Genomic DNA, 26,134 nt, shown 5'->3' with positions numbered 1-26,134 from the left:
TCTGCGGTCGCCATGGGGCAGCGCTTGAGCACCTCACGCGACAGCGACGCCTCGGAGGCAGATGGCCCGCCCACTTCCGACCTACCTGCTCGCGTGACCGATGCCTCCCGCACTTCTTTATCCTCTCCTCGACCTCCTGCGAATTCCCCGCTCTCCACCGAAGCCACAGCTCTCAGTTCCACATCTCCGACTCTATCCGCCCTGCGCCCTACCGTCGAGGATGCTGCAGAGCATCCGAGCGAGCGCGAAAGCTCTATGCGGCTAGGTGACGTCGTGCAAAACACGCTCAGCTCCGACCAGGAGCCGTCCGCTCACCAGCAACAGAGCGACGAAGCGGACGCTTTGAGCTTCTCGCGTGTGTCTTCAACCGACTCGTTCCCGTCCTCCCCGCTCAACGTCAAAGCAGACGACGCCCATCCGCTCACAAGACGCAGCTCCATGTCGCGCACGCCTGCGCCGCCCAAACTGTCGCGCTTCCGGCCATCCATGGAGATCCCCAGGTCACCTCAGTCGAGCTCCGACTCGTCACTCGATTCAAGCTCTAGCTCCTCCGACGAAGACCTTGCAGGCAGTGGCGAAGAGCTGGTCAGTGACTGGCTCGACGAGCCTGAAGACGCGGTGCTGTCCCCGCCGTCCCACCCGAAGCGGACGCGCCACGCGAGCGCCTGCTCCTCCGTGTCTTCTCACACAGGCAACAGCGTGTCGTTCTCAGCCATGCACAGCAGCGGAGGACGCAACAGCAACAGCAGTCAACACAGTATGACTGGTTGGGCTTCGTGGCTCAGCTCACCTGACGACGTAGAGGAAGAAGACGACGCAGACGATGAACCGGTGGCACTCACGCCCTTCTTACAGGACAATATGCCCGTGTACGAGGTCATGAGACAGGTGCAATTATTCAGGAACTTAAGTCAGATGCAGCAGGAACAGGTTGTGCGCGCTCTAAAGCCGGCCAAGTTCTCGGACGGCGAGGTGATCGTGGCGCAGGGTACACGTGGCTCTAGATTCTACATGATCGCCAAGGGAGAAGCCGTTGTGACTAAGACGGTAACCACTAGCAGCAACAGTATTACCAGTTCGACTCCTTCCAGTGCAGGACAGACGCAAGAACGTATGATCACGCACTTACGAGCTGGTCACTACTTCGGTGAGCTGGCATTGATCTACGATGACCCTCGTACAGCCACTGTACGCGCTGTTGGGGACGTGGAGCTGCTGTACTTGACACAGGAAGATTTCCAGCATATTGGCCAAGTGCATCTGAGTCTTATGTTGCAGCAAGTGCCGCTACTGGCACGGCTGAGTGCCCGTGATCAAGATATCGTGCTGAAATGTCTGCGACCTGCTAACTTCAGTGACGGCGAGTACATTGTCCACCAAGGAGATGAAGGCACACGCTTCTACATGATCACGCGTGGTGAAGCTATTGTATCGGAGAAAGCTGTGGGGCCGGACAAGAAGCCGTACGAGAAGGAGTTGACGCGGTTGTATGAAGGCCACGTGTTCGGCGAGATGTCGCTCATTTACAGCGAACCCCGTACAGCTTCGGTGCGCGCTGTTGGCCCCGTCAAGTGTCTGTATCTGAGTAAAGAAGACTTCGACAAGTGTCTCCTCTCTGATCACTTCCAGCGCTTTATTCAAGAAGCTTACGTGGAGAAGGCGACGCGACGCGCTATGCGGCTTCGACTCCAGCAACGTGCGAACAGTGCTGCGACGTTAGGGTCCGCTCCCCAGGCGAGCTCTGACAGTTCGTCTAGCTCTATCGTAGCACCGCCTCCAGCACCCACGTCGCCTGTGAAGGCTACAGAGACGAAGAAACTCGTGAAGCAGAGACTGAAAAACGGCCAAGTTGTGGTCAACAAGTACGTGATCAAGGGCGATCTGGGTCGAGGCACATTCGGTCGTGTTAAGCTGTGTGAGAGCCAAGAAGACGGACAGATGTACGCTGTCAAGATCATGCACAAGACGTTCGTTCAGCGTATGGCAGGTAAGGAAGATCAGCTGTATGATGTACTACGTCGCGAGGTGGCCATTATGAAGAAGCTGAACCACCGCAACGTTGTGAGACTCGTGGAAGTGATCGACGACCCGAACAGCCAGAAGATGTATCTTGTACAGGAATATGTGCAGCACAGTCTGATGGAGGAGGTCACGCAAGCGCGTCGGCTGAGCGAACCGGTTGCTCGGAAGTACATGCGTGATCTGCTCTCCGGTCTGCAGTATCTACACTTCCACAAGGTTATCCATCGCGATATTAAGCCAGAGAACATTCTCGTGAGCTCTGATGGCGTGGCAAAGATCGCCGATTTCGGTACAGCTCGTATGATTATGAACGAGACGGAGACGATCTCAGGAGCGAAGGGGACGCCGGCTTTCATGGCGCCTGAGATGTTCGACATTGACGCGACGTACCAGGGCCCGGCGGTGGACGTCTGGTCGCTTGGAGCTACACTCTACATGATGGTGATCGGACACCCGCCTTGGATGGCAGACAACGAGATTGTTCTGGCGGAACGTGTACAGCGTGTGGAGTTGCGCTTCCCGAAGGATGTGGAACGTACGATGGAGCCGCATCTGAAGAATCTACTGCAGCGTATGCTCACGAAAGACCCTGCATGTCGTATCTCTCTTAAGGAATGTTTTACGCACGAGTGGACCACAAAGGAAGGAAGCGACCCGCTTGGTCTGATCACGCCGGAGAAGAACTTGACCGTGTCGATGGATGAAAGCGAACGTGCTATCGAGAACATACCGGAGCAGATTGACCAGCGCCTGACAGAGAGTCTGGCACAAGCGCATCAATTGGTTAAGACCCGACAGGAAACTGGCCCCGGTGTCGTGCGTACGAACAGTGGACGGCACTTCACCGGCACGCCCATGGCAGGAACGTTAGGTGCACGCATTCCTTCGACGGCGTCCACCACGTCGTCCATCAACACTGTCGGTAGTAGTCCGAGTCGCGCGTCTAGTGACGAAGTCTCCCGCATCATCTGCGCATGGCGTCACCACAAGCGTGTGCAGCTCATGGATGGCCACAAGGAGTTGTCGGAGCGTTCTCGTGAGCTCTTGATCGAGCAGAAACGCATGGCTTTCTCAGTGGATCGTGCCAAGGTAACGGAGATCATTCTTCCGGCTGCTAAACCCACAGCTCGCAGTCGATACCCAAGCACGTCGTCCTCTTCATCGCTTCGACAAGTGAGAGAGCAGTCGGCGTTATCCACTGCGTCTTCGGTGTCATCCATGTCGACTGTTGGTGGCAATACGCCTTCGTCCGACTCGCCCAGGTCGCGCTCTTTCCCTGCTGGACGTAGCAACTCTGTGGACAACTCGCTGCTGCTCAAGAAGAACAGTTTCCAGACTCGCCGGTTCAAAGACTCGGGCAACCTCGAAGGCTTCGGTCGCACCTCGTTCACGTCTGTCTCCCAGCTGTCCGAGCTGGCAACGCCCGTTGAAGAGTCTTTCGACCAACGTGGCAGTTTGTCATCCTCCAGCGAGTCGGGTCATTCCAACAGCAGCTATTCGAATGCGACGGAGGCGTCAGATGCAGACTTGATGAAGCGCTCGCTCTCGCGTAAGAAGGATTTCCTTATGGTGACTTCTGAAGTGTTCCGTGACGAAGGCGGAGACTACCAGACGCGTAAAATTCTCTTTCAGGCTCGAGACGATGACTTTTCCGTGGCTTCACGCGTGCCTACCCACTCGAATTCCGGCCGTGAGCTGCTCCCTCCAGGTCGCGCCGGCTCAACTAACTCATCGTCATCCAGTCAGAAGCCAAGACGACTGGGAAGCACTGGTAGACTAGGCAGTGCTGGTAGTAGCAGTGCCATGGGCAGCGCAATGGGCAGTGCCATAGGTAGTGCCATGGGGAGTGCCATGGGTAGTGCCATAGGTAGCGCGTTAGGCCGAGCCAGCGCCACGAGTCGTCGATCTCTAAGTGGAAGTTCCGTCAGCTCGTCCCGCTCCGTGGCTACCGAGGATGGAAATGTGGAGGAGTTCGACATGGATGGCATTGATTGTGTCCAAGTTACGGAGATTGACGATGAAGACGACGACGATCTGGTGAACCACGGGATGCGTAAGGGCAGTGGAGCTTCCTCTCGGCATTTCCACCATCATAGTGACAGTAGTCGCGCGAACAGTAGTCACGATCGCAGTCATAATTCTGGTCTTTCGGATGCGGATAGCGATTCGGACGATTCGGATTACTCGGATGTCGAGTGTGACGTCGACGTCGACGCGACTTTCAGTGAACTTATCGCTACGCCCAACCAGCTTGACATTATCAGCCACGACGACGAAGAGATCGCTCCTATCGTGACGCAAAAGCCGTCGTTAACGTCGTTTGATGACTTGTCGTCGGCTTCATCGTTGGATGTGGACAACAGCGGCAACGTTCTCACGCTCGGGTCTCTAGCGTCGATGGCTTCAAGTGAATCGGCGTTGGCTATGGCTACACCCAGTTCGATGCTGGATATCGTCCAAGTGTACGTGAGCAGCAAGATCCGAGAGAATCTCACGCTGTCTATTCGCTCTGGCTACGCTGAAGCGAAGGGCGCGCGGTCGTACATGGAAGACCGTACAACTGGACAGAGTACATGTGATCTGTCGCGGTATCCGGCTGCTCTAGCGAACAACTACGCGTCGTTGGCGTTCTTTGCTGTCTACGACGGTCACAATGGCACGGACACAGCTGTGAAATTGCAGAACGAGTTGCATCACCGCTTCTTCGCTGAAGGTGCGGGCTTCATCGAGTCCCCCGTGACGTGCATCTCATCCGTGTGTGAGTCCATCGACAACGAGATCTTGGAGAGACAGAACCAGAGCGTACTGCCTAAACGTAAACGTACGATGGCTGCGGAGGAGATGCAACGTTATCTCAGAAGCGAGAGCACAGTGCCCAGTCTCACTGAAGACGAATGCTGCGAGATCGACGGCGAGATCGTGTGTGGAGAGGAGATGAAGCAGTTACTGCAGCCGATCTCGTTCTCTGGTGCTGCGAGTGTGTTCGTCGTGGTGGCAAAGCAACGCAAGAAACGCTGCCGTGCCAATGACAAGGAAGATGACGCTGTTAAGGACGACGAAGAGACTGAGACAGCAGAGGACGAACTGGACGAGGAAGACCAACCCACGCGACTGTACGTGGCCAATGTGGGCGACTGTCGAGCTGTTTTGTGCACTGCAGACGCCTTAGCAGTCGACATGACGACGGATCACAAGGCGTCGCTACCGGCTGAACAGGAGCGTATCGAGGCGTCAGGTGGCTTCGTGCACAACGGCCGACTGGACGGCATTCTGCAGATCTCCCGTGGCTTCGGTGACTTGGCGCACAAACAGGATGGCCACTTGGTGGTCACGCCAGATGTGGTGGAGCATCTCGTGAACCCGTCGGACCAGTTCTTGCTGCTTGCAAGTGACGGGCTCTTCGACGTGTTGACGTCGCAGCAAGCTGTCAACTTTGTGCTGCGTAAACTTCAGACCCATGGAGACGTCCAACTCGCAGCTCAGGAGCTGGTGCTCAAGGCGCAAGCTTACTTCGCACACGATAACATCAGTGTGGTCATTGTGGCGTTGAACCAGAAAGGTGACGCGTGAAATGAACAGCGGCTTCTATTGACTACGGAAGATCGGAGACCGACGAAGAAGCAGAAAACCCGGAGATCAAGCTCGAGATCCAAGAAATTATGAACAAGAAAACCCAGAAATATGAGTGGATTAAGACCAGCACTGAAGCCTGTTCACGTTGTTTGTCAAAGTCTTCCGATGGACGTGACGTACGTGTACGGCGCTGGCTGTGGCTTAAGTATACGTGTGAGTGTTTAGTTTACCTTGTCTATGGTGCATTACTGCTTGACCGAGGCTTCTTCCCACTGCTCGAAGCCGTCCCACGAGCGTAGTTCATCCTGTTCCTCCAGCACGTAGACAGGGGACAGGAAGTCGATCACCTGGTTGACGTTACACTCCGCTTCACCGTCCGTGGAGTCTGCACACGCAGCGTCAAGCTCGTCGATAGTCATAAGCGTCGTGGCATTATCAGGCCTTGCGTCCATTAGGGTCATTTCGTTAAGTAGGAACGGCACAGCGCCGCCCCCGAACGTGCCCGGCGCGTCCCGGTACGGCTCACGCTCGAGCGTGAGGAACGTTCGTAACTGCACAGCGAAGCCCAGCGCCACAAGCGGACAGCGACGAGTAGATCGATTAGTAGCGAGTGTTAGCAGCCCCTGTAAGTACTTGAAGAAGAGTTCTGCACGTTGCTGCACAACTTTGGAGCGCTTGGAGCCCCATAGTCGTCGCTTCGGGAAGTATTTGGAGCTCAGTTTGTCCAGCGCCTCCATCATCGGCGCGCAATGCTGACAGTGCGCTTGTTTGTCGTCTACCGCAGCTCCTGGGTGGTTGCGTCGGTCGAATACCAACGCGAGGTCGTCTCGCAGCGTCCTGAAACCTGAATATCGTCTCGAGACGACCCATCTCTCTCCTACACCCGATACCATAGTGTCTTCGAGCACCAGTTCGTATTCCGTGTGAGTACCCGGTGACACCATGGACGTGTACTGCAGAATCGACGACTCTCGTGGCGTGACCGAGTGCAGCACGAAGCCTCCGAGGTGGTTAGCCAAGCTACGTGGTCGCTTTTTAAGAGACATAGAGGACGACGTGTTGGTGGACGTCGAGCGGGGACCCAGATGTGCGCGACAGCTACTGCTGGACTTGTTACTGACTTCACTACGACTGCGACTGAGGGACGGACAGCGCCGCATCGAGTCGAACACGACGCTCGAGCGTGCGCTGGGGCGTCGCTGGTCGTTGGCTACAGGCTCCTCTGTACTCCTGGAGTTGTGTAGACGCGAGTTCTCCGAGGAGGACGTGGACGAGGACAGCGAATCGAGGAAGAAGGACAGGACGGAATCCGAGACGGTTATGGGCATGGGCGGCAGCGGACGACGCCGCGGTTTGGCCACCTCTTTGTGGTCGTGCAGCTTGGGCTTGAGCGATTCCTCCATTTGCCTGCGAGTTGATGTATGGCGAGTCGAGAGTGACATGGGGGAACATGTGGTGCTGTGGACCGATCAGGGTGAAGATCCGTACAAATGCAGCCCATCTCGGGTCAAAAGAGTGGGATGTTTATCTGTCAACAAGGTTCAGCCTTACATACATAGCCGTGTGAGCAGCGGTAGACGCTCACAATCGGAAAGCTGATTCGCCAGAGCAGAATGCTCTCTCTGTGCGAACAAGTACATGTACTATTAATACACAGTGTGTAGGCACTGAACATGCGACCTATAGAGCCATCATATTTACCTCTTGCAGCTCCTGGAGATGCAACTTGGCTCAGCAGTTTTACATGTATTAATCGAAGCAGCCGTTTTAAGAAATGAAAAGAATTCTAAAATAACGAATGACTTCCGAAAGTCTCTCTGCAGCCTGGAGGTGTTTGGCGAGATCCGATCGAGCGCTGGAGGCTGCGCTTTGTCTTAGGATTAACAACTCGCTTGCTTTGCCTGCAACTTGCAGGCTGCAAGTGCATGTAGCGGACAGTATTACAGTAATAGCGCCGAAAGCTCAACGCGATGAGGCTGATCTCTCCTTACCTGACCACGCTGAACTTCACGCTACACTCGTGCAGACAAGACACATTTTTTTCTTTTTCTTGAGCTGACTTCTCCCGAGGAAGTCAGCTAAAGAAAAAAAAATAAAGTGTTCCTCCTCCTCGTCTCGAAAATTCGAGTCGAGTTGACTGTTTTTGAGGCTATCCAAACACAAATAACGCTAGACCTAAAGTACTTCGTCATTTGAAATATGCGGCTGACTCAGGGTATTCTCGAATCTCGAGAATACAGTACATGCAGCCTTTGGCGTTGGCAAAAAGCGAGACTGGTTCTGGTGCCCACCAAGACTTTGGCGCGACTATCGATGTATTTTACAATTCTCGATCACAACGAGAGAGAGAGAAAAAAAATCATTTACAGATTACTAAATTACAGAAACATCTTTTTAAGTTGTAAATCAACGAAAACTAGACTCACTTTGGCTCGCTCGAGTAGCACCTGAACGATGTTGAAGAAGCTGATCACAGCAAATTCACCATCAACTTATTGACCTATAAACGACGCAACATCTGAAGAGGTCTAAATGCATCCTGGTCGGATACGCAGGATTCTCGTGTTCCTCCAAGTCGCCTGGTAGCTAGCGCTGTCATTAGTGCTCTCCATCCAGCCCACCATGTGGTCATTCAAGTTGCTACATGAGTCATATAACATGACTCATATTGTTGTTGATGCAGCTGGGTACCAATTACCTACTTGCACATGTATTGCCCACTTTTGATACCTTTCACGTCCGTCATATCCATGTAATCACTCCTTGTTGACTTGTCGTCCTACACCTTAAAGACAGTTATTAGACTTTTCAGCAGCAATAACACTTCTAGTGCACTATTAACAGACACTTATCCAGATACCAGAAACTCAATAAGGTAGTTGCCAAGCAGTGGGCAGAATTTCAGTATCTTCGACCATAAAGACCGATTATTATGTCGAATAATGTCGCTGAGAGAAGACTCTTGGTTGCTCACTTTGTCGCTCGTGTTCAGACAGGTCCGCCGACATTTTCCAATTCCAGCAGGGTAGGTTCATAAAGACCCCTCAGCTATCCTTATCCAAGCTGCGTTTAATTCCGCAGCTCCTGATCGCTTTCAGGTTTGCTCATGGAGGCAGTCGAAATCTTCTCGGGTGCTAACTGCGCTGGGACACCAGACGTGCTGGCCGTGTACAATGTAACTTCGGGCTGTGCTGAGAACGCGTGTAGCGACATCAGCTTCGGCAACGACACGTACTATATAAGCCGATCATGTAACATCTCGGACAGGTTCGCACACACTGAACAAGTATTCGGAGACTTCACGTACGTGATCATGGAGACATATGACAACAAGAGCTGCACGTCATTTGGAGAAGCAGATACCTTCTTGGCGTCGGGAAGTTGCGAAATATCGTCCGGGCTCGGAGACCAGTCGGCCATTACGATTCTCTTCCCAAATGGATCTGCTGTAGTATCGCTTTATCCTAACAACGCGTGTGGAGGCGAGCCTTCCTTGCACTTTGAGCTTAGCAAGACGGCACTTTCCACGGGTTCTTGTCAACAAGGTTTGTACAGATTTTACAGCAGTGAAAGTAGCTCTGGGTCAGGTTCGACCAGCTCTACAGAAAATTATAGCGGCAATTCCAGTAATTCTGAAGCGAAGGATCGACAGGTGGAAAGTAGTACGACTGGGTCTGATGACAGTTCGAAGGATTCCAGCATAAGTACGGGCGGGATCTTTGAGATCGTAGCCGGCAGCTTGGTGTTCATCCTACTCGTGTCGTTATTAGTCGCTTATCATCTTCGCAAAAAACACGAAGATGAAGCCGAAGAGCAGGATACTTTCACAGAGTTTCAATCACCCCGAATCGGCCAAAAAAATAACTCTTTTACTGCCCCAGGAACGCTAGATTCACATTTGGATGACGGCCAGAGGGGGTCACAAAAGCCGCTCAGTCTTGTAGGTTTATGGGACGATGAAGTCATCGCTACAGCTCGGATTTCTCGCGAGAAGATCGTCATTCAGCGTCACCTCTGTCGTGGCGGTGGTGGCGAGGTGTATAAAGGGCTTTTTAACCAGCAACAAGTCGCGATCAAGATGCTGCTGCCGGATATGCGCAAGAGCGTCAAACATGTGAACGCATTCTTGGCTGAGGTGAAGCTTATGGCAACTCTCGACCACCCGCGCATTGTTCAGTTTGTGGGCGTAGCATGGGACTCTTTGACCGATTTGTGTGTCGTCTCTGAGTTCATGGAAGGCGGCGACTTAAGGGGATTGCTGACGAGGTATCAAAATGAGAACCACCCTACAGGTTTCGACCGTACCAAGGTGACCATCGCCTTACATGTCGCCCACGCTCTCACATACCTTCACTCGCTTGAGACCCCAGTGCTGCATCGAGATCTGAAATCCAAGAACGTCCTTCTCACCTCCAGTCTCGAAGTCAAGCTCACGGACTTTCGTATCTCCCGAGAACAAGCCGATAGAACCATGACGGCTGGTGTGGGGACGTCACTGTGGATGGCACCGGAGGTGATGTTAGGGGAGAGGTACGATGACAAGGCGGACACGTTTTCATTCGGTGTCTTGCTGTCCGAGTTGGATGTTCATGTTCTTCCATACTCACATGTAAAGGAGAGGTGGGATGATCAAGCGGCAGACACTTTGACCTTGCAAAAAATTGCTCTTGGGCAATTGCAGGTCGATTTTTCGTCGAGTTCGCTGCCGTCTATGGTAGATTTGGGCTTGTCGTGTGTGTCGCTGGACCCAAAACAGCGTCCAACCTCGGCCGAGGCCCTCCATCAGCTACACATAGTCTTATCGCAGGAGCTTTTAAAGCTGCCAGTCAACCTCACAAATACTGGACTAATCCACACTAAGGACTAATCATCAAAATAAAACCCGGTTAATTTTTAACAATTAAACCGTAAAACGCTCTTTTAAACCTCGTGCCGGCACTGCGAATTCATGAATTATGAATCCCCCCATCATGACATGATGAGGTAGTGCCGTACACTGTACATTTGAACCGCGCAATAGTGGCACTGTCAGACTGATACAGTTGTGGCCCCACTACTGACAGACTGTCAGTGACAGTGCCACAGTGTGGCCCCCGACTTTGGGGTCTTGCATTACAATCAAGAGCGTTCGGTCCTTCAGACCCGCTCAAGCCGTCACGATGGAAGCCGTCGAGATTTTCTCGCGCGTCAACTGCGCTGGGACGCCAGACGTGTTTGCCATGTACAATGTGTCTGCGAGTTGCGCCGTGGATGCGTGCAGCGACATCAGCTTCGGCAACGACACGTACTTCATCAGTCGAGCGTGCAACATCTCGGACAGGTTCGCACACACCCAACAGGTATTCGGAGACTTCACGTACGTGATCATGGAGACATACGACAACAACAGCTGCTCCTCATTCGGGGAGGCAGATGTGTTTCTAGCGTCGGGAAGTTGCGAGATCTCGTCCGGGTTTGGAGATCAGTCGGCTATCACCAGTTTGTTTTCCAATGGGTCTGGGTCTGTGACACTGTATCCTAACAACGCGTGTGGCGGCGAGCCTTCGCTGCTCTTTGAGCTTGACAGTGTTGCGCTATCCACGGGTTCATGTCAGCAAGATCTGTATCGCTTTTACAGCAGTGAGAGCGTCTCTAATCGAGTTGGAAGTAGTACTTCTGGATCAAATAACGGCGCAGTTACAAGTGTCAGCGATGACTCCGACAGCTCCAGTGTCAGTATTGGTGCGATAGTTGGTATCGCAGCAGCAGCTCTGGTTGCTGTCTTAGCTGTCGCTCTGTTTATTCTTCGTCGTGTCCGTACGAAACGTGAGGCTGAAGTGGACGAGAACGACGCGTTTAACGAGTTTCAATCTCCTCACAACGGCCACAAGAGCGGGTCTTTGACAGCTCACGGATCACTGGAGACCGCGTCAGTACACGGCCACAGTGAATCTTCCAAACCTCTCGGTCTTGTAGGTTTATGGGACGATGAAGTCATCGCTACAGCTCGGATCCCTCGCGAGAAGGTCATCGTTCTTCAACCCATCAGCCGAAGGGGTGGTGGCGAGGTGTATCTAGGGCTTTTTAACCAGCAACAAGTCGCGATCAAGATGCTGCTGCCAGAAATGCGCAAGAGCGTCAAACATGTGAACGCATTTTTGACTGAGGTGAAGCTTATGGCGACTCTCGACCACCCACGCATTGTTCAGTTTGTGGGCGTAGCATGGGACTCTTTGACCGATTTGTGTGTCGTCTCTGAGTTCATGGAAGGCGGCGACTTATGGGGATTGCTGACGAGGTATCAAAATGAGAACCACCCTACAGGTTTCGACCGTACCAAGGTGACCATCGCCTTACATGTCGCTCACGCTCTCACATACCTTCACTCGCTTGAAACCCCAGTGCTGCATCGAGATCTGAAATCCAAGAACGTCCTTCTCACCTCCAGTCTCGAAGCCAAGCTCACGGACTTTGGTATCTCCCGAGAACAAGCCGATAGAACCATGACGGCTGGTGTGGGGACGTCACTGTGGATGGCACCGGAGGTGATGTTAGGGGAGAGGTACGATGACAAGGCGGACATGTTCTCATTCGGCGTCTTGCTGTCCGAGTTGGATGTTCATGTTCTTCCATACTCACACGCCAAGGATAATGGAAACTTTCAAATCGCGGATGCTGTTATCTTGCAAAAGGTTGCTCTAGGCACATTGCGGGTCGAATTTTCGTCAAGTTCGTTGGAGTCAATGGTAGATTTGGGCTTGTCGTGTGTGTCGTTGGACCCAAAACAGCGTCCAACCTCGGCCGAGGCCCTCTATCGGCTACACACAGTCTTATCGCAGGAGCTTTAAAAGCTGCCAGTCAACCTCACAAATACTGGACTAATTCACACTAAGGACTAATCATCAAAATAAAACCCGGTTAATTTTCAACAATTAAACCGTGAAAGCGCACCTTTTAACCTCGTGCCGACACTGCGAATTCATGAATCATGAATCACCCCATCATGACATGATGGGGTAGTGCCGTACATTTGAACCGCGCAATAGTGGCACTGTCAGACTGATACAGTTGTGGCCCCACTACTGACAGTGCCACACTGTGGCCCCCGACTTTGAGGTCTTGCATTACATGTACAATCAAGAACGTTCGGTCCTTCAGACCCGCTCAAGCCGTCACGATGGAAGCCGTCGAGATTTTCTCGCGCGTCAACTGCGCTGGGACGCCAGACGTGCTGGCCATGTACAATGTGTCTGCGAGCTGCGCCGTGGACGCGTGCAGCGACATCAGCTTCGGCAACGACACGTACTTCATCAGTCGAGCGTGTAACGTCTCGGACAGGTTCGCACACACCCAACAGGTATTCGGAGACTTCACGTACGTGATCATGGAGACATACGACAACAACAGCTGCTCCTCATTCGGGGAGGCAGATGTGTTTCTAGCGTCGGGAAGTTGCGAGATCTCGTCCGGGTTTGGAGATCAGTCGGCTATCACCAGTCTCTTTTCCAATGGGTCTGGGTCTGTGACACTGTATCCTAACAACGCGTGTGGCGGCGAGCCTTCGCTGCTCTTTGAGCTTGACAGTGTTGCGCTATCCACGGGTTCATGTCAGCAAGATCTGTATCGCTTTTACAGCAGTGAGAGCGTCTCTAATCGAGTTGGAAGCAGTACTTCTGGATCAAATAACGGCGCAGTTACAAGTGTCAGCGATGACTCCGACAGCTCCAGTGTCAGTATTGGTGCGATAGTTGGTATCGCAGCAGCAGCTCTGGTTGCTGTCTTAGCTGTCGCTCTGTTTATTCTTCGTCGTGTCCGTACGAAACGTGAGGCTGAAGTGGACGAGAACGACGCGTTTAACGAGTTTCAATCTCCTCACAACGGCCACAAGAGCGGGTCTTTGACAGCTCACGGATCACTGGAGACCGCGTCAGTACACGGCCACAGTGAATCTCCCAAACCTCTCGGTCTTGTAGGTTTATGGGACGATGAAGTCATCGCTACAGCTCGGATCCCTCGCGAGAAGGTCATCGTTCTTCAACCCATCAGCCGAGGAGGTGGTGGCGAGGTGTATAAAGGGCTTTTTAACCAGCAACAAGTCGCGATCAAGATGCTGCTGCCTGAAATGCGCAAGAGCGTCAAACATGTGAACGCATTTTTGACTGAGGTGAAGCTTATGGCGACTCTCGACCACCCGCGCACTGTTCAGTTTGTGGGCGTAGCATGGGACTCTTTGACCGATTTTTGTGTCGTCTCTGAGTTCATGGAAGGCGGCGACTTAAGGGGATTGCTGACGAGGTATCAAAATGAGAACCACCCTACAGGTTTCGACCGTACCAAGGTGACCATCGCCTTACATGTCGCCCACGCTCTCACATACCCTCACTCGCTTGAGACCCCAGTGCTGCATCGAGATCTGAAATCCAAGAACGTCCTTCTCACCTCCAGTCTCGAAGTCAAGCTCACGGACTTTCGTATCTCCCGAGAACAAGCCGATAGAACCATGACGGCTGGTGTGGGGACGTCACTGTGGATGGCACCGGAGGTGATGTTAGGGGAGAGGTACGATGACAAGGCGGACACGTTTTCATTCGGTGTCTTGCTGTCCGAGTTGGATGTTCATGTTCTTCCATACTCACATGTAAAGGAGAGGTGGGATGATCAAGCGGCAGACACTTTGACCTTGCAAAAAATTGCTCTTGGGCAATTGCAGGTCGATTTTTCGTCGAGTTCGCTGCCGTCTATGGTGGATCTGGGCTTGTCTTGTGTGTCGCTGGACCCAAAGCAGCGTCCAGCCTCAGCTGAAGCTCTTTATCGACTACACACGACATTATCGCAGGACCTGTTGAACTCATAAGCCAATACTTTTTTTTTATTGTTGTTGAGAGCTTAAACTGGTGGATCCTACCGCTCCAAAGCGCCACCGCTATGACATAGCGCTCGGAAAAACTATTATAATATAATAACTGTGCAATTGTATTGACGGAATAATGGATTATTGGCAAATTGATCTTTCCGTAAAATATGCAATTGTGCCCGTAATAATTATATTGAATTTTTACCCAACGTAAAAAGCAACAGAGAGTAAAGTAGTGGTTGTCAAGCATGCAATCAAAACGAATGGTTTGTGTGAGTTTGCCGGAGGCATCAGGCTGAGCTTTCGTGCCTCTCATTTCATATTTTCGCCAGTGCCATGTCAACTTCTCGCGCCATCTCCAGCTTTTTCTTCACGGACTGCGGCAACAAGCAGTTTTCCTGCAAGCAGTGCGGCAAGGCTCGCAAGCAGACGCCGGGGACTGGCTACACAAATCTCATCAACCACCTCGCAACGAGCCACCCCGGCTACAAGAAGACTTACGACGAGAGCCAGCGATCGTTCGGCCAGTCCCTCGAAGCACACGGCTTCATTGACCCGCGCACTATGGAGATCTTCAAGTGGATGGAGTGGGTTCTCGTCCGGAACATGCCCCTGAGTGAGGTGGACGACGCCATGACGCGTGCGCTAGCTGCAATCAAGCCAGTGTCTTCGAAGACGTTGGTCAAGTACATGCGTCACGTGGCGGGCAAGGTGGGAACGCGTATTGCGGCAGACATGGGCAACAAGTTTGGCCTCATGTTTGACGGCTGGACTTCAGGGACCTACCATTTCATCGCTATCTACGGTGTCTTCACGAAGGACGGGGCGCTACACGAAGTTTTGCTCGGGCTGTCTTCTGCCGAGCACGGCCAGACCGCTGATGCTCACATCGACATGATTGATGCGGTGCTGGATGTCTACAAGAAGGATCGCAGTATGGTCCTGTTCATGGTTGCTGACAACTGCCCTACAAACCAAGCCGTCGCTACGCGCATGGGCGTACCGCTCGTAGGATGCGCAAGTCATCGCTTCAACCTCGCTGTCGGCCGGTACCTTGAAGACTACAAGCTGCTGATCGACCAAGTCCAAACGCTGTGTATTCAGCTGCGGCACGCCAACAATGCAGCGGACCTGGCTCGGTTTACGAAGTACAAGCCGCTGAAGGCAAACGCTACGCGCTGGTCATCCACTTACCAGATGCTGGCTCGCTATGTGGAGATTCGGGACGCTATCAAAATGGTGACAGCTGTGGAGGACCTCCTACCCCGACCAAGCACCCATCGGCAGATAGTCCAGCTTGTCACTAAGCTTGAGGCGCTAGACAGCGTCTGTGTCAAGCTACAGGCCGAAGAAGGTAACCTTGCCGATGTGCGACTCCTTTTCGACGCTGTCATTTCCAAGTACCCAGGGACGGCACACCACCTTAGTGCATCGGCTCGAATCGTCCACTCGCCGGCCTTTGAGAATGCGGTTGTCAAGCTGCTGTCGGATCGACCGTTAAGCGCCGATGAAGAAGAAGCTGTGGCTCGTTTTGCTGGCCCTGCTGATCGCGAACCAGCAGCACCGAACAAGAAGAAGAAAACAGATTTCGCGACGGAAACGCTTCGTCAAGCGAAGAGACCTCGCCGAACCGCTGGAACCAAGTACATTGACGTGCTACAAAAGGTTCCTCCAACCAGCAATCGCTGTGAGCGCCTCTTCTCGCAGTGCAAGTTGGTGCTCAACCCTCTACGCTCCAGCCTGTTGCCAGCTAACTTCGAGATGTTGGTGCTCTTACGCGCTAACCGTGAGCTCTGGGACTTCACTTCTCTGTTGGGGTTCCATGAGTCGGCCGATGAAGATGCAGAGTAGATGAAAGTCACTCAAGAAGGATAACCTCTTATTAGTGATAATATGTCTTATCATTAAATATAACAGGTATAAAACTTTCAGATACAAAACCCATATCCGCTGGTGGACTGCCTGCCGTCGCCGGCGCATTTTTTGTTTGCTAGAGTACCCTAAGCCCGGACAAAAGTCCCGGTTGTAGCCACCAGCTTCTCTTACAGGTGTGGGACTTGAACCCTGTGCAGTGGATTGGTAGGGTCATCCCAAACCACTGCACCGCTCTGACCCTACCAATTCCTGACAATAATTGCAGTACTTATTATTGTTTTTATCGATACGGGAATAACGGATTATTTTTTTTTTCTAAATCCAATACCATATTTTATTTAATTTTTCCGAGCTCTGCGCTATGTGTAAGCACAAAGTCGACAGCACCACGGTAGGGTACATGTATTTGAACGAGGGCCTAGTTCACTGACCAGATTCTAGAACTTGGTACAGTAGTATTAATAGTACTCAGCTTGGCTTCTACTTGGAGACCTCCTTAAAATAAGGAGAGTTGCGATGCAGTACATGTATCCGAGCGGGACTGATGTCTGGATCGTTTCTGCGACTTGTTCAGGTCCAAGCGCAGTTGATGACCGCAGGGAAAGTTTGCCTTGACGGACGCTTAGACCGCGTACACTATACTTCTAAATGTAGCCTGCTTTTAAGTATGTAAACCGAGATCGCCAAAGTGGCGCCAACGCAGCGTCGAGGCGCCCATGTCCACAAGTCGATTCTCCAGAAGCTCGTCGCACGCTCTGTGCTGGCACTTTCTCTCATGTGCACAAGGAAAATCTTCGTCACCGATATTAACACCTGAACTCCCGATGCGCTAGTTATTTTCACGACCGATGAATGCAGCGAGAACAGCAGTGGGAAATCAGAATATGCAAGTAAGTTACACATACTTTGCCTCCGACAATTGTAACATCCTGAAACCCATGGAACTTGGCATGTTACTTGCCGCGGGGGCTTTAGCAAGGTCGACGAGTACATGATCGTCGAGTCTTTCAAGAATTCAAATTGCTCAACACTGATCCAAATTGGTGCGTATGCATTTGGACACTTTCAACATTGCCGACAAAATGGGGTCTACGTGCTCTTCAGCACGTCAGGACTTGACTCAGGTAGTGACAGCACAAGGACCCCCACTAGCATCAATGCAACGAGTGCCCCAGAAATGGACTTAGGAAGCACCTCAAGTACCAGCGGCTTAGTCGATACCCGAAGCAACGAAGCTGCCAGCTTTATCGGCCAAGACACGGATGCCGATACGAATGTCGGTGTCTACGCTCCCGAATCCTCACCGAAATCAGGGCAGAAAAGAGCATTGAAACTGGGCTTACCGACTTCTCCAGCTCGATAGGCTTGGGGCCGCAAAGTCTCGCTGGTCTCTGATGACGACGAACTCATTGCGACGTCGAGGATTTCTCGTGATAAAGTACTAGTGCAACAACTGCTCAAGTGCGGGGGATACGGCCAAGTGTACTACGGTCTGTACAACGGCCAGCGTACTGAACACGTGAACCAGGGCTTCGACCATACCAAGGTGACCATAGCACTCCACGTGGCACACGCACTCACTTTTCTCCACTCACTGTACCCTCCAGTGCTCCATCGTGACCTCAAGTCCAAGAACGTTCGGATTTGCACCAGCCAAGCTCACGGATTTCGGGATTTCTCGAGACAACACTATGACGGCCGAAGTGGAAACGTCGTTGTGGATGGCTCCTGAAGTCATATGGATCTATTGATACACACGTTGCCGTATGCCCACGCGAAAGACAAAAGGGTATAAGATGCCGGATACAGCTATCTTACAGACGGTGGCTTTGGGAAAGATCCGAGTCGAGTTTTCTCCCGGGGCCCTCGATCCCATGGTGGCGTTGGCCAACTCGTGCGTTGCGATTGACCCCACGTACCGTCCGACGGCTGCCGAAGCGCTGTATCACTTGCAAACAGCTCTGCGCGAACTGTAATACTACGTAGTACTTCGAAGGTTTTTGGCAAATTAATTTTTTTCAATATAATTGTTCCGCTTAGTACTTGTTGGTTTTGGTGACGATGTAGACGCGGACGGTCTGGTCCAAGCACGCCAAAGTGCAGAGACCCTCGCGATCCCGACTCCAGTCCATGCTTACAATCGGCTGTGTGGACAGTACACGCGAGTTGAGCAGCTCCACGGTGCCACAGACACCGTACAGTCTTCCGTCCGAGTCTTTCGCCGTTCTCGACAGCGGGTAGTGGCTAGAGACACAAGCAGGGTTAGATCCTACCCTTACAAATCAGTCGACACAGCACTAGGCACTTACTATTTATACAGATTGAAGCCACCGTTGCCTCCTCCAGTCATAAACAAGTCGCGGTTCTGCGGTAAGAAACATCCCTGCCAGATCGTGGACTTGTGCGCCTTCTCCGTCATACAAGCGAAGCCTTGCTCCGGGTGGAATGTCCGCAGATCGTAGACACGGAACTTGGACTCGAGTGTCGTCACCAGCAGTTTGTTCATCTCAATGTCTTTGCGATCGAATTGCACATTGACGACGCCGTTCTGGCAGTTGGTCTCCCATCGCAGCGTGTTGGTGCGCAGGTCGAACATCTTGATATCTCCGTTGTCGTATCCTCCAACGACGCAGCGCTCCACGTCGTTGTAGGAGTTACCGAAGCAGACAGTCCAGCAGTCTCGTGCCGTGTCTTGCTCCTTAGGAGCCAGCGTCACCACCGGCTCAGGTACACGAACGTCCCAGACTCGGATGCAGCCATCTCGTCCTCCTGTGACGATCTCGGGCGCTCCACTGCCAATGTTCTGACCTCCACAGCCGTCTATGGCGTTCACAATGGACTTGTGTGCTTGAGCTGAATAAACGGGGACTTCAGCCCTCTCCAGGTCCCTGTGGTCACGCATTTTCGACGCTCATGAGCTTAATTCTGCAGCTTTTGAGCTCGACGTTTCTACTTACCAAACACTCATGACGCCGCCGTAGTCGCCTGTAGCCAAGTGTCGGTCTTCCAGTGCGGAAGACCCGAAAGTCCCGCATTTGATACCGTGCGTCTTCTCGTGCACTGCGTGTGTCTTGAGCTCGCCCTGGTTAAGACCGAAGATGGTGAGTGCTCCAGTGGCCTTGGGGTAAATTCCCATGGCCACGAAGCGCGCCGAGCCAGGAATCCACTTGGTGTCATTCGGTGTGAAGTTAACGCTGTGGTTCACGTGCTCAATGAGCTGCGGTGCGTCTGTCGTATCCATGGCTAAGGGAAGCGGAAGGTCGTGATGAGGATTGACACAATTGCTGGAACAGGTATCCGTGGTGTCGTTTCGAGGGAAGACCAGTGATTGGCTGACCAGGTTTACATATGTATACATGTAATTAGGGTTTTCCAGATTCAGTAAAATGGGTACAGTTTCCATTTGACTAAAATGAGCACACACCGAATACATTCAGGTCTGCGGGGACATCCCGGAGACTCCCGATCACTGTAGCATTTCCACACGACGCAGACAGCAGCACGTCGTGTGGAAATGCTACAGTGACCGGGAGTTTTCCCGACTTCCTCAACTGCTCTCTTGCATCGAACTGCAGCTCTGTCACCGCCGAGCCGCCGTTGAATGTCGGACGACGTTCTTGGAGTGAGTCCACCACCGGTTTTTGGGCGGCGCTGAATTTGGTGCAAGCTGCGCACGAAGACAGTCCGTGGGCGTCAGCTTCAAGCTTCACAAGCTTCACTTGAGCTCCTCTTCCAAGCCAGCAGTTTTCACTTTAAAATCTTTAACGGAGTATCCGCCGTCCGCCTTGCCATGCGTTTCGACGCTAGGAGAGCAATAACCCGCCATGAGCTCGCTAAAGAGTAGGCAACATCTCAGCAAGCTCTGCTTGCCAAGCAGTAAGGGGGCCACAAAGGCAGACAAGCAGACGCAGGTCGCCAAGCGTGTTGAGGCTGTCCCACTCTTACGCCCAGGTGTCACCACCATTTAAGCCAATCCTGCTGCACAAAACAATATTTAATATCCTTCTTCTTATGAGGTGTTCTTTTCCCATTAACAACCTCAAAAACCTCTCTACTTTACTGTTCAAGTCATACTACATTATTTGCATCTAGCCGACTTAACCTACAATCCTGTACTTTCCCGGTTCTTTAAAGCAGAACCCAAGTCACTTCCCAATTGCATTACCAAAAGTACTGTGGTCATGCCGACAACTGACGAGATAGAGCGGCATCAGTACTACCAGAATGTAGCGTCGGCCACGACCTCCGTCCTCTCCATCATCGGCGCCTTCTACATCATCGGCCGTTACTGGTATGCGCGGAGACTCAAGGCCAAGTCGCTCTCCGTCTACGCGTCCTCCGCGCATCACCTCGACGTCACCAAAGAGCTCATCCACATCATCGCCTACCTCGTACGTATGTATTCTCTGCGCTTCTTCTTGCCTTCACATCTAATAAATCAATTATCGCAGGACCTCTTTGGTGCCACTGGACGTGCGTTCGGCCAGCTGCCCACCGAGACTTTCGACCAAGACGCAGGTGACCCCGTAACGCCAATCTGCAAACTCCAGGCCTTCAGTACGTGCCAGAACGAATATTATTCTATAGAGGTACTGTCATACCAACTACTCACTCTTTCCTTACCGTAGTTATCACGTTTGGAGATGGCGCACCGATCGCGTGGAACTTCATCATGGCGCTCAATTTATACCGCTGGGTTTGTATGGGCGAAGACCAGCAGATGCTCATGAAGAAGATCAAGTGGTACATCGTCAGCACCATGCTCTTCACGGTGGGAATTCCCTCCATTTGCCTCATTTTCAACAAATTCGGAGACGCCGGACTCTGGTGTTGGGTCGTCGTCGAACACGACTCGACCGAGGAGTTGTGGTGGATGTTCGGTGTTTTATACTTTTGGGTCATCGCTGGCGGCATCGCCATGACCGTTTTCCTCGTTTTGGTCAAAATTAACATGAAAAAACGCCTCAAAACCTACGAAAACGACGACGCCAACGACGCCTACTACGCGGTCGTGCACAACCTCACGATCTACATCACAGGCTTCATTTTCTGCTGGCTACCAGCTGTAGTGGACCGAGCGTACGCCACATTTACCGGCAGAACGTCGTTCACGCTGGACTTCCTACACGCCACTATTGTCCCCTTGCAAGGCTTCGTTAACGCCGTTATTTACGGGAAATTCCATATTTGGGTGGTACGACATGTCCGAGAGCCGTGGACGAGCAACGGCGGGTCGTCCACCAAGAACAGTAAAGTATCCGAAGATATGCTACGACAGTCGGTGAGATTACGAGAACTAGAGCGACATCACATGGGCACAGCCACGATCTTTGTCACCACGTTCGATATGAACTGGACGCCGTGTCCTACGAACTTGAGCGACTGGATCCCGGCAGGGAAAGACTTGTACGTCTTCTCACTGCAGCATTGCGTCGAAGTGCAAGCTATCGAGCAGATGATCCGAGGTTATCTTCTGCAAGTAAATTACCCCACGGCGTATCGTTCTATCACGTCGATTGCGGGAACTTCGGTGCGAGGTCACGTCCAAGACGTAAGTAACGCGTTATTTTCCACGTTAATTTGGGAGTTTTTTTTTTACTGATGGAAGCGTTTTTTTTAGGCCTCGGTGTGTCAAATTGTGTTTGTAAATAACGCCGACGATGCCAGTGGGAATGTGAAATTCCAAGCTGCTGATGGACGCATCTGGGCGCAGAGGAAAACGTTCAATGAGGTCGTGGGGATCCCGATCCGGTACTTCGACGCGTCTATAGCGTTCGTATCGTGCAATCTCAGTACATCTCTCGGCAACAACTCGCAACGTCAGTACCGACCGGAGAACAACGTGTTCGCTAAACACGCAGTGGCGTCCAGTCTTGTCCACTCGTTCGGTATGGACGCGGACCGAGCCGCTGTGGATTTCCCGAATTTATACCACCACACGATCCTGTCTGGTAATTTAAATTACGACGTGGACATGTCGACGTCCAGTTTGACGGCAGGCATCGATCAAGCGTACAAGGCCGAGTGTCTAAAGCGAGCGACAGATAGAGCCATTGAAGCTCAGATTAAGGCCATACGAGACGCCAAGAACTCGATCGACAAGAAAAGTGCGGACTTCCAAAACGAACAAACCATCTTGGAGGAAAGTATCGGCTGGAGTAGTCAGCGTAGCAGTGCAGAAGCCTCCAGGTCCGGTGGCAGTGTGTACGAAGAAGTGTACACCTCTTACGACGGCGATCTCCCCTTCACGCTGTTGAAATCGCCTATGGACCCACCGCAACGACCAGATGTCCTCACTCCCGTGATGGATGGCAGCGTGGAGATTACCATCCAAGAAGAAGTCGGTGAAGTAGACCTTAAGTCAAGGGATTGGGCCTCGTTTCTCGACTCTCAACTCCCTGCTCTGTCGTCTGAAAACCGTCTCGGGCTCTCGTCATCCAGTACCAAGCAGCGCTCAAGCGACCGGTTGACGTCGAGTGGCCATTTCGCACGTGGGAATATCAAGAAAATCCGCGATCTACTCTCCAAATCCGACCTGGTAGCTGAAAATACGGCTCGGAAGTGGCTGGAAGTGCTGCGATACGACGAACTACGTGCCTCGATCGAGGCCAAGGAGATCTTTACTGGGTTTGAAGAGCCTCACATCCACTTCCTGCCTTCTTTTCCGCGTAAAATCGGCGTGGCGGCGACGTTTTCGATGGTCGGCGAACGCTCGTGTCGAGATCTTTTCTGCGAACCGGACGAGGAAATGTTTGCGGGCGACTCGTTACCTGCGTATAAGGACCGGATCCTGGCTCATTCGTTGAGTGACACCAAGCAACGTCTCAAGAACGTTGGCTATTGGTCGTGTGAAGACATCGTGACGTCCACGCACAAGCCCGTGTGCAGTATCTACGAGCTGGAGATCGACCGCTTCTTCTCGTACAACATGGACGAGGCTGCCGTCGCAGATCTGCGTCTAGGGAACCACGCTCTGCGCGATAAACGGGATGTGCATGAGTTCAAGATCAAGTTGGTCAAGCTGGATGCCAATATCTGGACGTACGAGGAGCGTGATGGAGGGTCCATACTGCAGAACACAGGCTACCGTTGGCGAGGACAGGGAGGATCCAACCCGTCGAGTAGTCGACGAAGCCAAAGCAGTCGTGGAGCTGTCAACTCGAACAGCACAACGAGCAGCGCAGAGTCCTCGCGTCACAGTGTTCGAGTGTCTATGAGTCGCAGGAAATCCTCGATCGCTCACGTGGTCACTCGTGTGCTTCGAAAGAGTCGACTACGTTCTGGTAGTGGCGGCTCGAGCTACCGAGCTACGACGACTCCGAATCAGTACTCCGACTTCACGGTGGGGTCTGGAGGCACACAACCTGTAGTCATGACGAACGATCGTCTGTCGGCTCTTGCAGCTTCTCGTCTCGAGTTGATCCCAGTGGAGCCTGTGAGTATCTCGACGATCTTCCCATTGCCGTCCGAAGACGTCTATGCGCTGCAACGAAAAGTGTACGAGGTTGCCCATTTGGTGCAGAATGGGTTCCAGTCCAGTGCGCGAGTGGACGACGACGAAGAATCGCAGTTGGCGTACACGAATTTCCGGACGGTGGCGTGGAGAGAAGCCATGTCGAATGGTGTGACCCACTCAGCGATCACCAAGGCTGTGAATGGAGGTGTCCACATTGCTATCAGTATTGAAGCGGAGAAAGGCCACGGAGGACAAGGCGTGCTCTGTCTGAAGGAGTCGGACTTGATGACGCACGCCGCGCCTGTACTGTGCGAAGCCAAGCCGATCCCTTTCGATGTGACTCTCACATGGGGAGGCAGACATGTGGGCTATCTCCACGGAGATATCTTGTGTTCGATGTAGGACCAAAACCTGACACTCTTAAAAGTTATTTATTCTGTTACTCCCATGTCTCCTGCGAGTTCCAGTAACGAGATCGTTGCAGTGTGATCGTCTATCGAAGGTTTCATGGGGCTGAAGTCGTCGTCGAACGCTTCACAGACTTGCTCGTCGTCTGAAGAAGAAGCAGACGATGAAGACGCTGCTGATGGCAGATTGGTACAAAGACATGGAGGTAGTGGAGCTGGAGACGGACAAGGAGCCGACAGTGGCTTAGGTGCGTCCCAGTCTGCCGTCTCTCTGTGGACTGCTACTGGAAGATTGACGTGTTTGACTCGCGCTTCGGCTTCGATTCGTTGTCGTCTCTCGAGTTGCAGCTGCTTACGCAACGCAGCGAGTTGTTCCAGCATGGCATTGTGAAGTAAATTCTTGGCGTTCTTCATCTTTTCGATCTGTGAGCGTTGCGCTTCGACTTGCTGCTCCAGAGCTTGTTGTTCTTCGAGGGAAGACGCACTGATCGTGACAGCTTCGCTCATGGCTTTAGTCGCTTCGTTACGCTGCTTTGACAGCGCTGCAAGGTCCTGTAGCGCACTCTCCATAGCTTGTCGAAGTGCTCGCTCCTCCGACTGCTTCGTCTCGAGTTGGTCACGTAACTCGCGTCGAGAAGTCTCCAATGCTTCGATTTCTACACGCAACGTACAGCCACGTTCTTCCTGCTGCTCAATCGTCTCTTGCAGCTGGCGACAAACATCTTTCGCAGCCAAGAACTCGCCCTCAAACTTCTTACAAGTCTGTAGCTCTAGCTGCACTTCTTGCTCTCGACATTGCAACGAAGAATGAGCTTCTTGTTGCTCTCGAAGTGTAACGAGAACACGTTCGCTCTCTTCTCTCAGCTGTTGACTCTCTTGTCGTGCAGTCTGGAGACTCTCATTGAGCTGCTGCTTCTCCTCTTCCCACACTCTTGACGCGTGTTGAGCTCGTTCTGCTTCTTGTCGCCGCTGAGTCTGTTCGTCTGTAAGTCGCGCTTCGAGCTGGAACTTGGTCTCGGCCTGTTCGTGGATAAACCGAAGCAGCGTCGTCTTCTCACACGCTGCGGTCTGTACGTCGCCTGAAAGTTGCGCCATCTTCTCGTCCAGAGCAACGCGCTCCTTCTCCAATGTAGCCATCCACGACTCTCGCATTGTTCGAGCGTCTTCAAGTTCTTCTTCCCGCTTCTGCGAGTTCTCAAGCTGCGTGCGTAGAGTCGACACGACTTTCCGCTCTTGAGCGAGGTGCAGAGCTAGCGCTTCATTGTGATCTTGTAGCTTGGAGATCTCAAATAGAAGACCCGTGTGGAGACAGCCGTTAAGTGCATACGACTCGAGTCGGGTGTCTAACGCTCGTTGGACGATGGAGAGTTTGTCTCGAGCTTCTTCTCGTTCTAGTTGGCTCTGTTGTAAGGCCTCGTCCTTCTTCTTTAGCGACGTTTCTAACGTCCGTAGACGACAATTGAGCTCGAGATTGCACTGAACTAACGACTGGCCCTTAGTGCCCATGAAGAAACGATGCTCGATCTTCTTGGCATAGTCGCGATTGGAGATCGCTTGATGCTCCAGTAGTTTCCGTTCGGACTGGATGCGATCAATCTACGAGGAATATAATGTTAAAGAGGAAATAAAAAAAAAAACTTTTTAGAGAACTCTTACGAGATGTCGAAGCTTCGAGATCTCTCGCTCTTGCTTTGTATTGAGTTTTAGTACTTTCTTCATCTCACAGCGAAGTTGGTCATTCTGACACCGACCAAAAGGAGCGAGTTTTAGAGAAATAAGAGACGCAGATCGAATAAATATTTTATTTTCTTCACCTTTTGTCGCACTTTCTCCAGAGTTAGTCGTGTTCGGAAGTATCGCGTCTCGAGAGCTTTTAACTCCTTGTTGAGCGACGCCACGTGACTTGTCGGGGCTGGAATCACACGCTCCGAATCCGCCAGTTCATGCTGATTACCGGGAGCTCGAAGC

General features: G+C 52.3%; 8 protein-coding genes across 8 annotated transcripts; 5 read left to right on the top strand and 3 right to left on the bottom strand.

The window, feature by feature from the left end:
* Positions 1-12: 12 nt before the first annotated feature.
* On the top strand, positions 13-5,592 carry PITG_17359 (calcium/calmodulin-dependent protein kinase kinase, putative; the record flags this gene model as incomplete). The annotated part of the gene is made up of 1 exon (XM_002896812.1): positions 13-5,592. One exon carries the CDS (start codon positions 13-15, stop codon positions 5,590-5,592), a length of 5,580 nt encoding a protein of 1,859 aa, XP_002896858.1.
* A 101-nt stretch (positions 5,593-5,693) lies between these two features.
* PITG_17358 (uncharacterized protein) lies at positions 5,694-6,641 on the bottom strand (the record flags this gene model as incomplete). Its single annotated transcript, XM_002896811.1, has 1 exon — positions 5,694-6,641. One exon carries the CDS (start codon positions 6,639-6,641, stop codon positions 5,841-5,843), a length of 801 nt encoding a protein of 266 aa, XP_002896857.1.
* A 2,001-nt stretch (positions 6,642-8,642) lies between these two features.
* Positions 8,643-10,489, top strand: PITG_23109 (protein kinase, putative; the record flags this gene model as incomplete). Its single annotated transcript, XM_002896810.1, has 1 exon — positions 8,643-10,489. One exon carries the CDS (start codon positions 8,702-8,704, stop codon positions 10,460-10,462), a length of 1,761 nt encoding a protein of 586 aa, XP_002896856.1.
* A 265-nt stretch (positions 10,490-10,754) lies between these two features.
* PITG_17357 (protein kinase, putative) lies at positions 10,755-12,422 on the top strand (the record flags this gene model as incomplete). Its single annotated transcript, XM_002896809.1, has 1 exon — positions 10,755-12,422. The coding sequence occupies one exon, from the start codon at positions 10,755-10,757 to the stop codon at positions 12,420-12,422; it is 1,668 nt and encodes a 555-aa protein (XP_002896855.1).
* Positions 12,423-12,751: 329 nt separating this feature from the next.
* Positions 12,752-14,428, top strand: PITG_17356 (protein kinase, putative; the record flags this gene model as incomplete). Its single annotated transcript, XM_002896808.1, has 1 exon — positions 12,752-14,428. The coding sequence occupies one exon, from the start codon at positions 12,752-12,754 to the stop codon at positions 14,426-14,428; it is 1,677 nt and encodes a 558-aa protein (XP_002896854.1).
* A 3,887-nt stretch (positions 14,429-18,315) lies between these two features.
* PITG_17354 (WD domain-containing protein, putative) lies at positions 18,316-19,568 on the bottom strand (the record flags this gene model as incomplete). The annotated part of the gene is made up of 3 exons (XM_002896807.1): positions 18,316-18,547; positions 18,613-19,191; positions 19,261-19,568. The coding sequence occupies 3 exons, from the start codon at positions 19,542-19,544 to the stop codon at positions 18,340-18,342; spliced, it is 1,071 nt and encodes a 356-aa protein (XP_002896853.1).
* Positions 19,569-20,484: 916 nt separating this feature from the next.
* PITG_17353 (uncharacterized protein) lies at positions 20,485-24,161 on the top strand (the record flags this gene model as incomplete). Its single annotated transcript, XM_002896806.1, has 4 exons — positions 20,485-20,694; positions 20,755-20,860; positions 20,932-21,854; positions 21,924-24,161. 4 exons carry the CDS (start codon positions 20,485-20,487, stop codon positions 24,159-24,161), a joined length of 3,477 nt encoding a protein of 1,158 aa, XP_002896852.1.
* A 286-nt stretch (positions 24,162-24,447) lies between these two features.
* On the bottom strand, positions 24,448-25,885 carry PITG_17352 (uncharacterized protein; the record flags this gene model as incomplete). Its single annotated transcript, XM_002896805.1, has 3 exons — positions 24,448-24,477; positions 24,611-25,762; positions 25,823-25,885. 3 exons carry the CDS (start codon positions 25,883-25,885, stop codon positions 24,448-24,450), a joined length of 1,245 nt encoding a protein of 414 aa, XP_002896851.1.
* Between the last annotated feature and the right edge of the window lie 249 nt (positions 25,886-26,134).

This window comes from Phytophthora infestans, genomic scaffold (genome assembly GCF_000142945.1).
Source record: "Phytophthora infestans T30-4 supercont1.53 genomic scaffold, whole genome shotgun sequence".
In the NCBI taxonomy this organism is placed as follows: Eukaryota; Oomycota; class Peronosporomycetes; order Peronosporales; family Peronosporaceae; genus Phytophthora; species Phytophthora infestans.
This window is presented reverse-complemented; position numbering and strand designations above follow the sequence as displayed.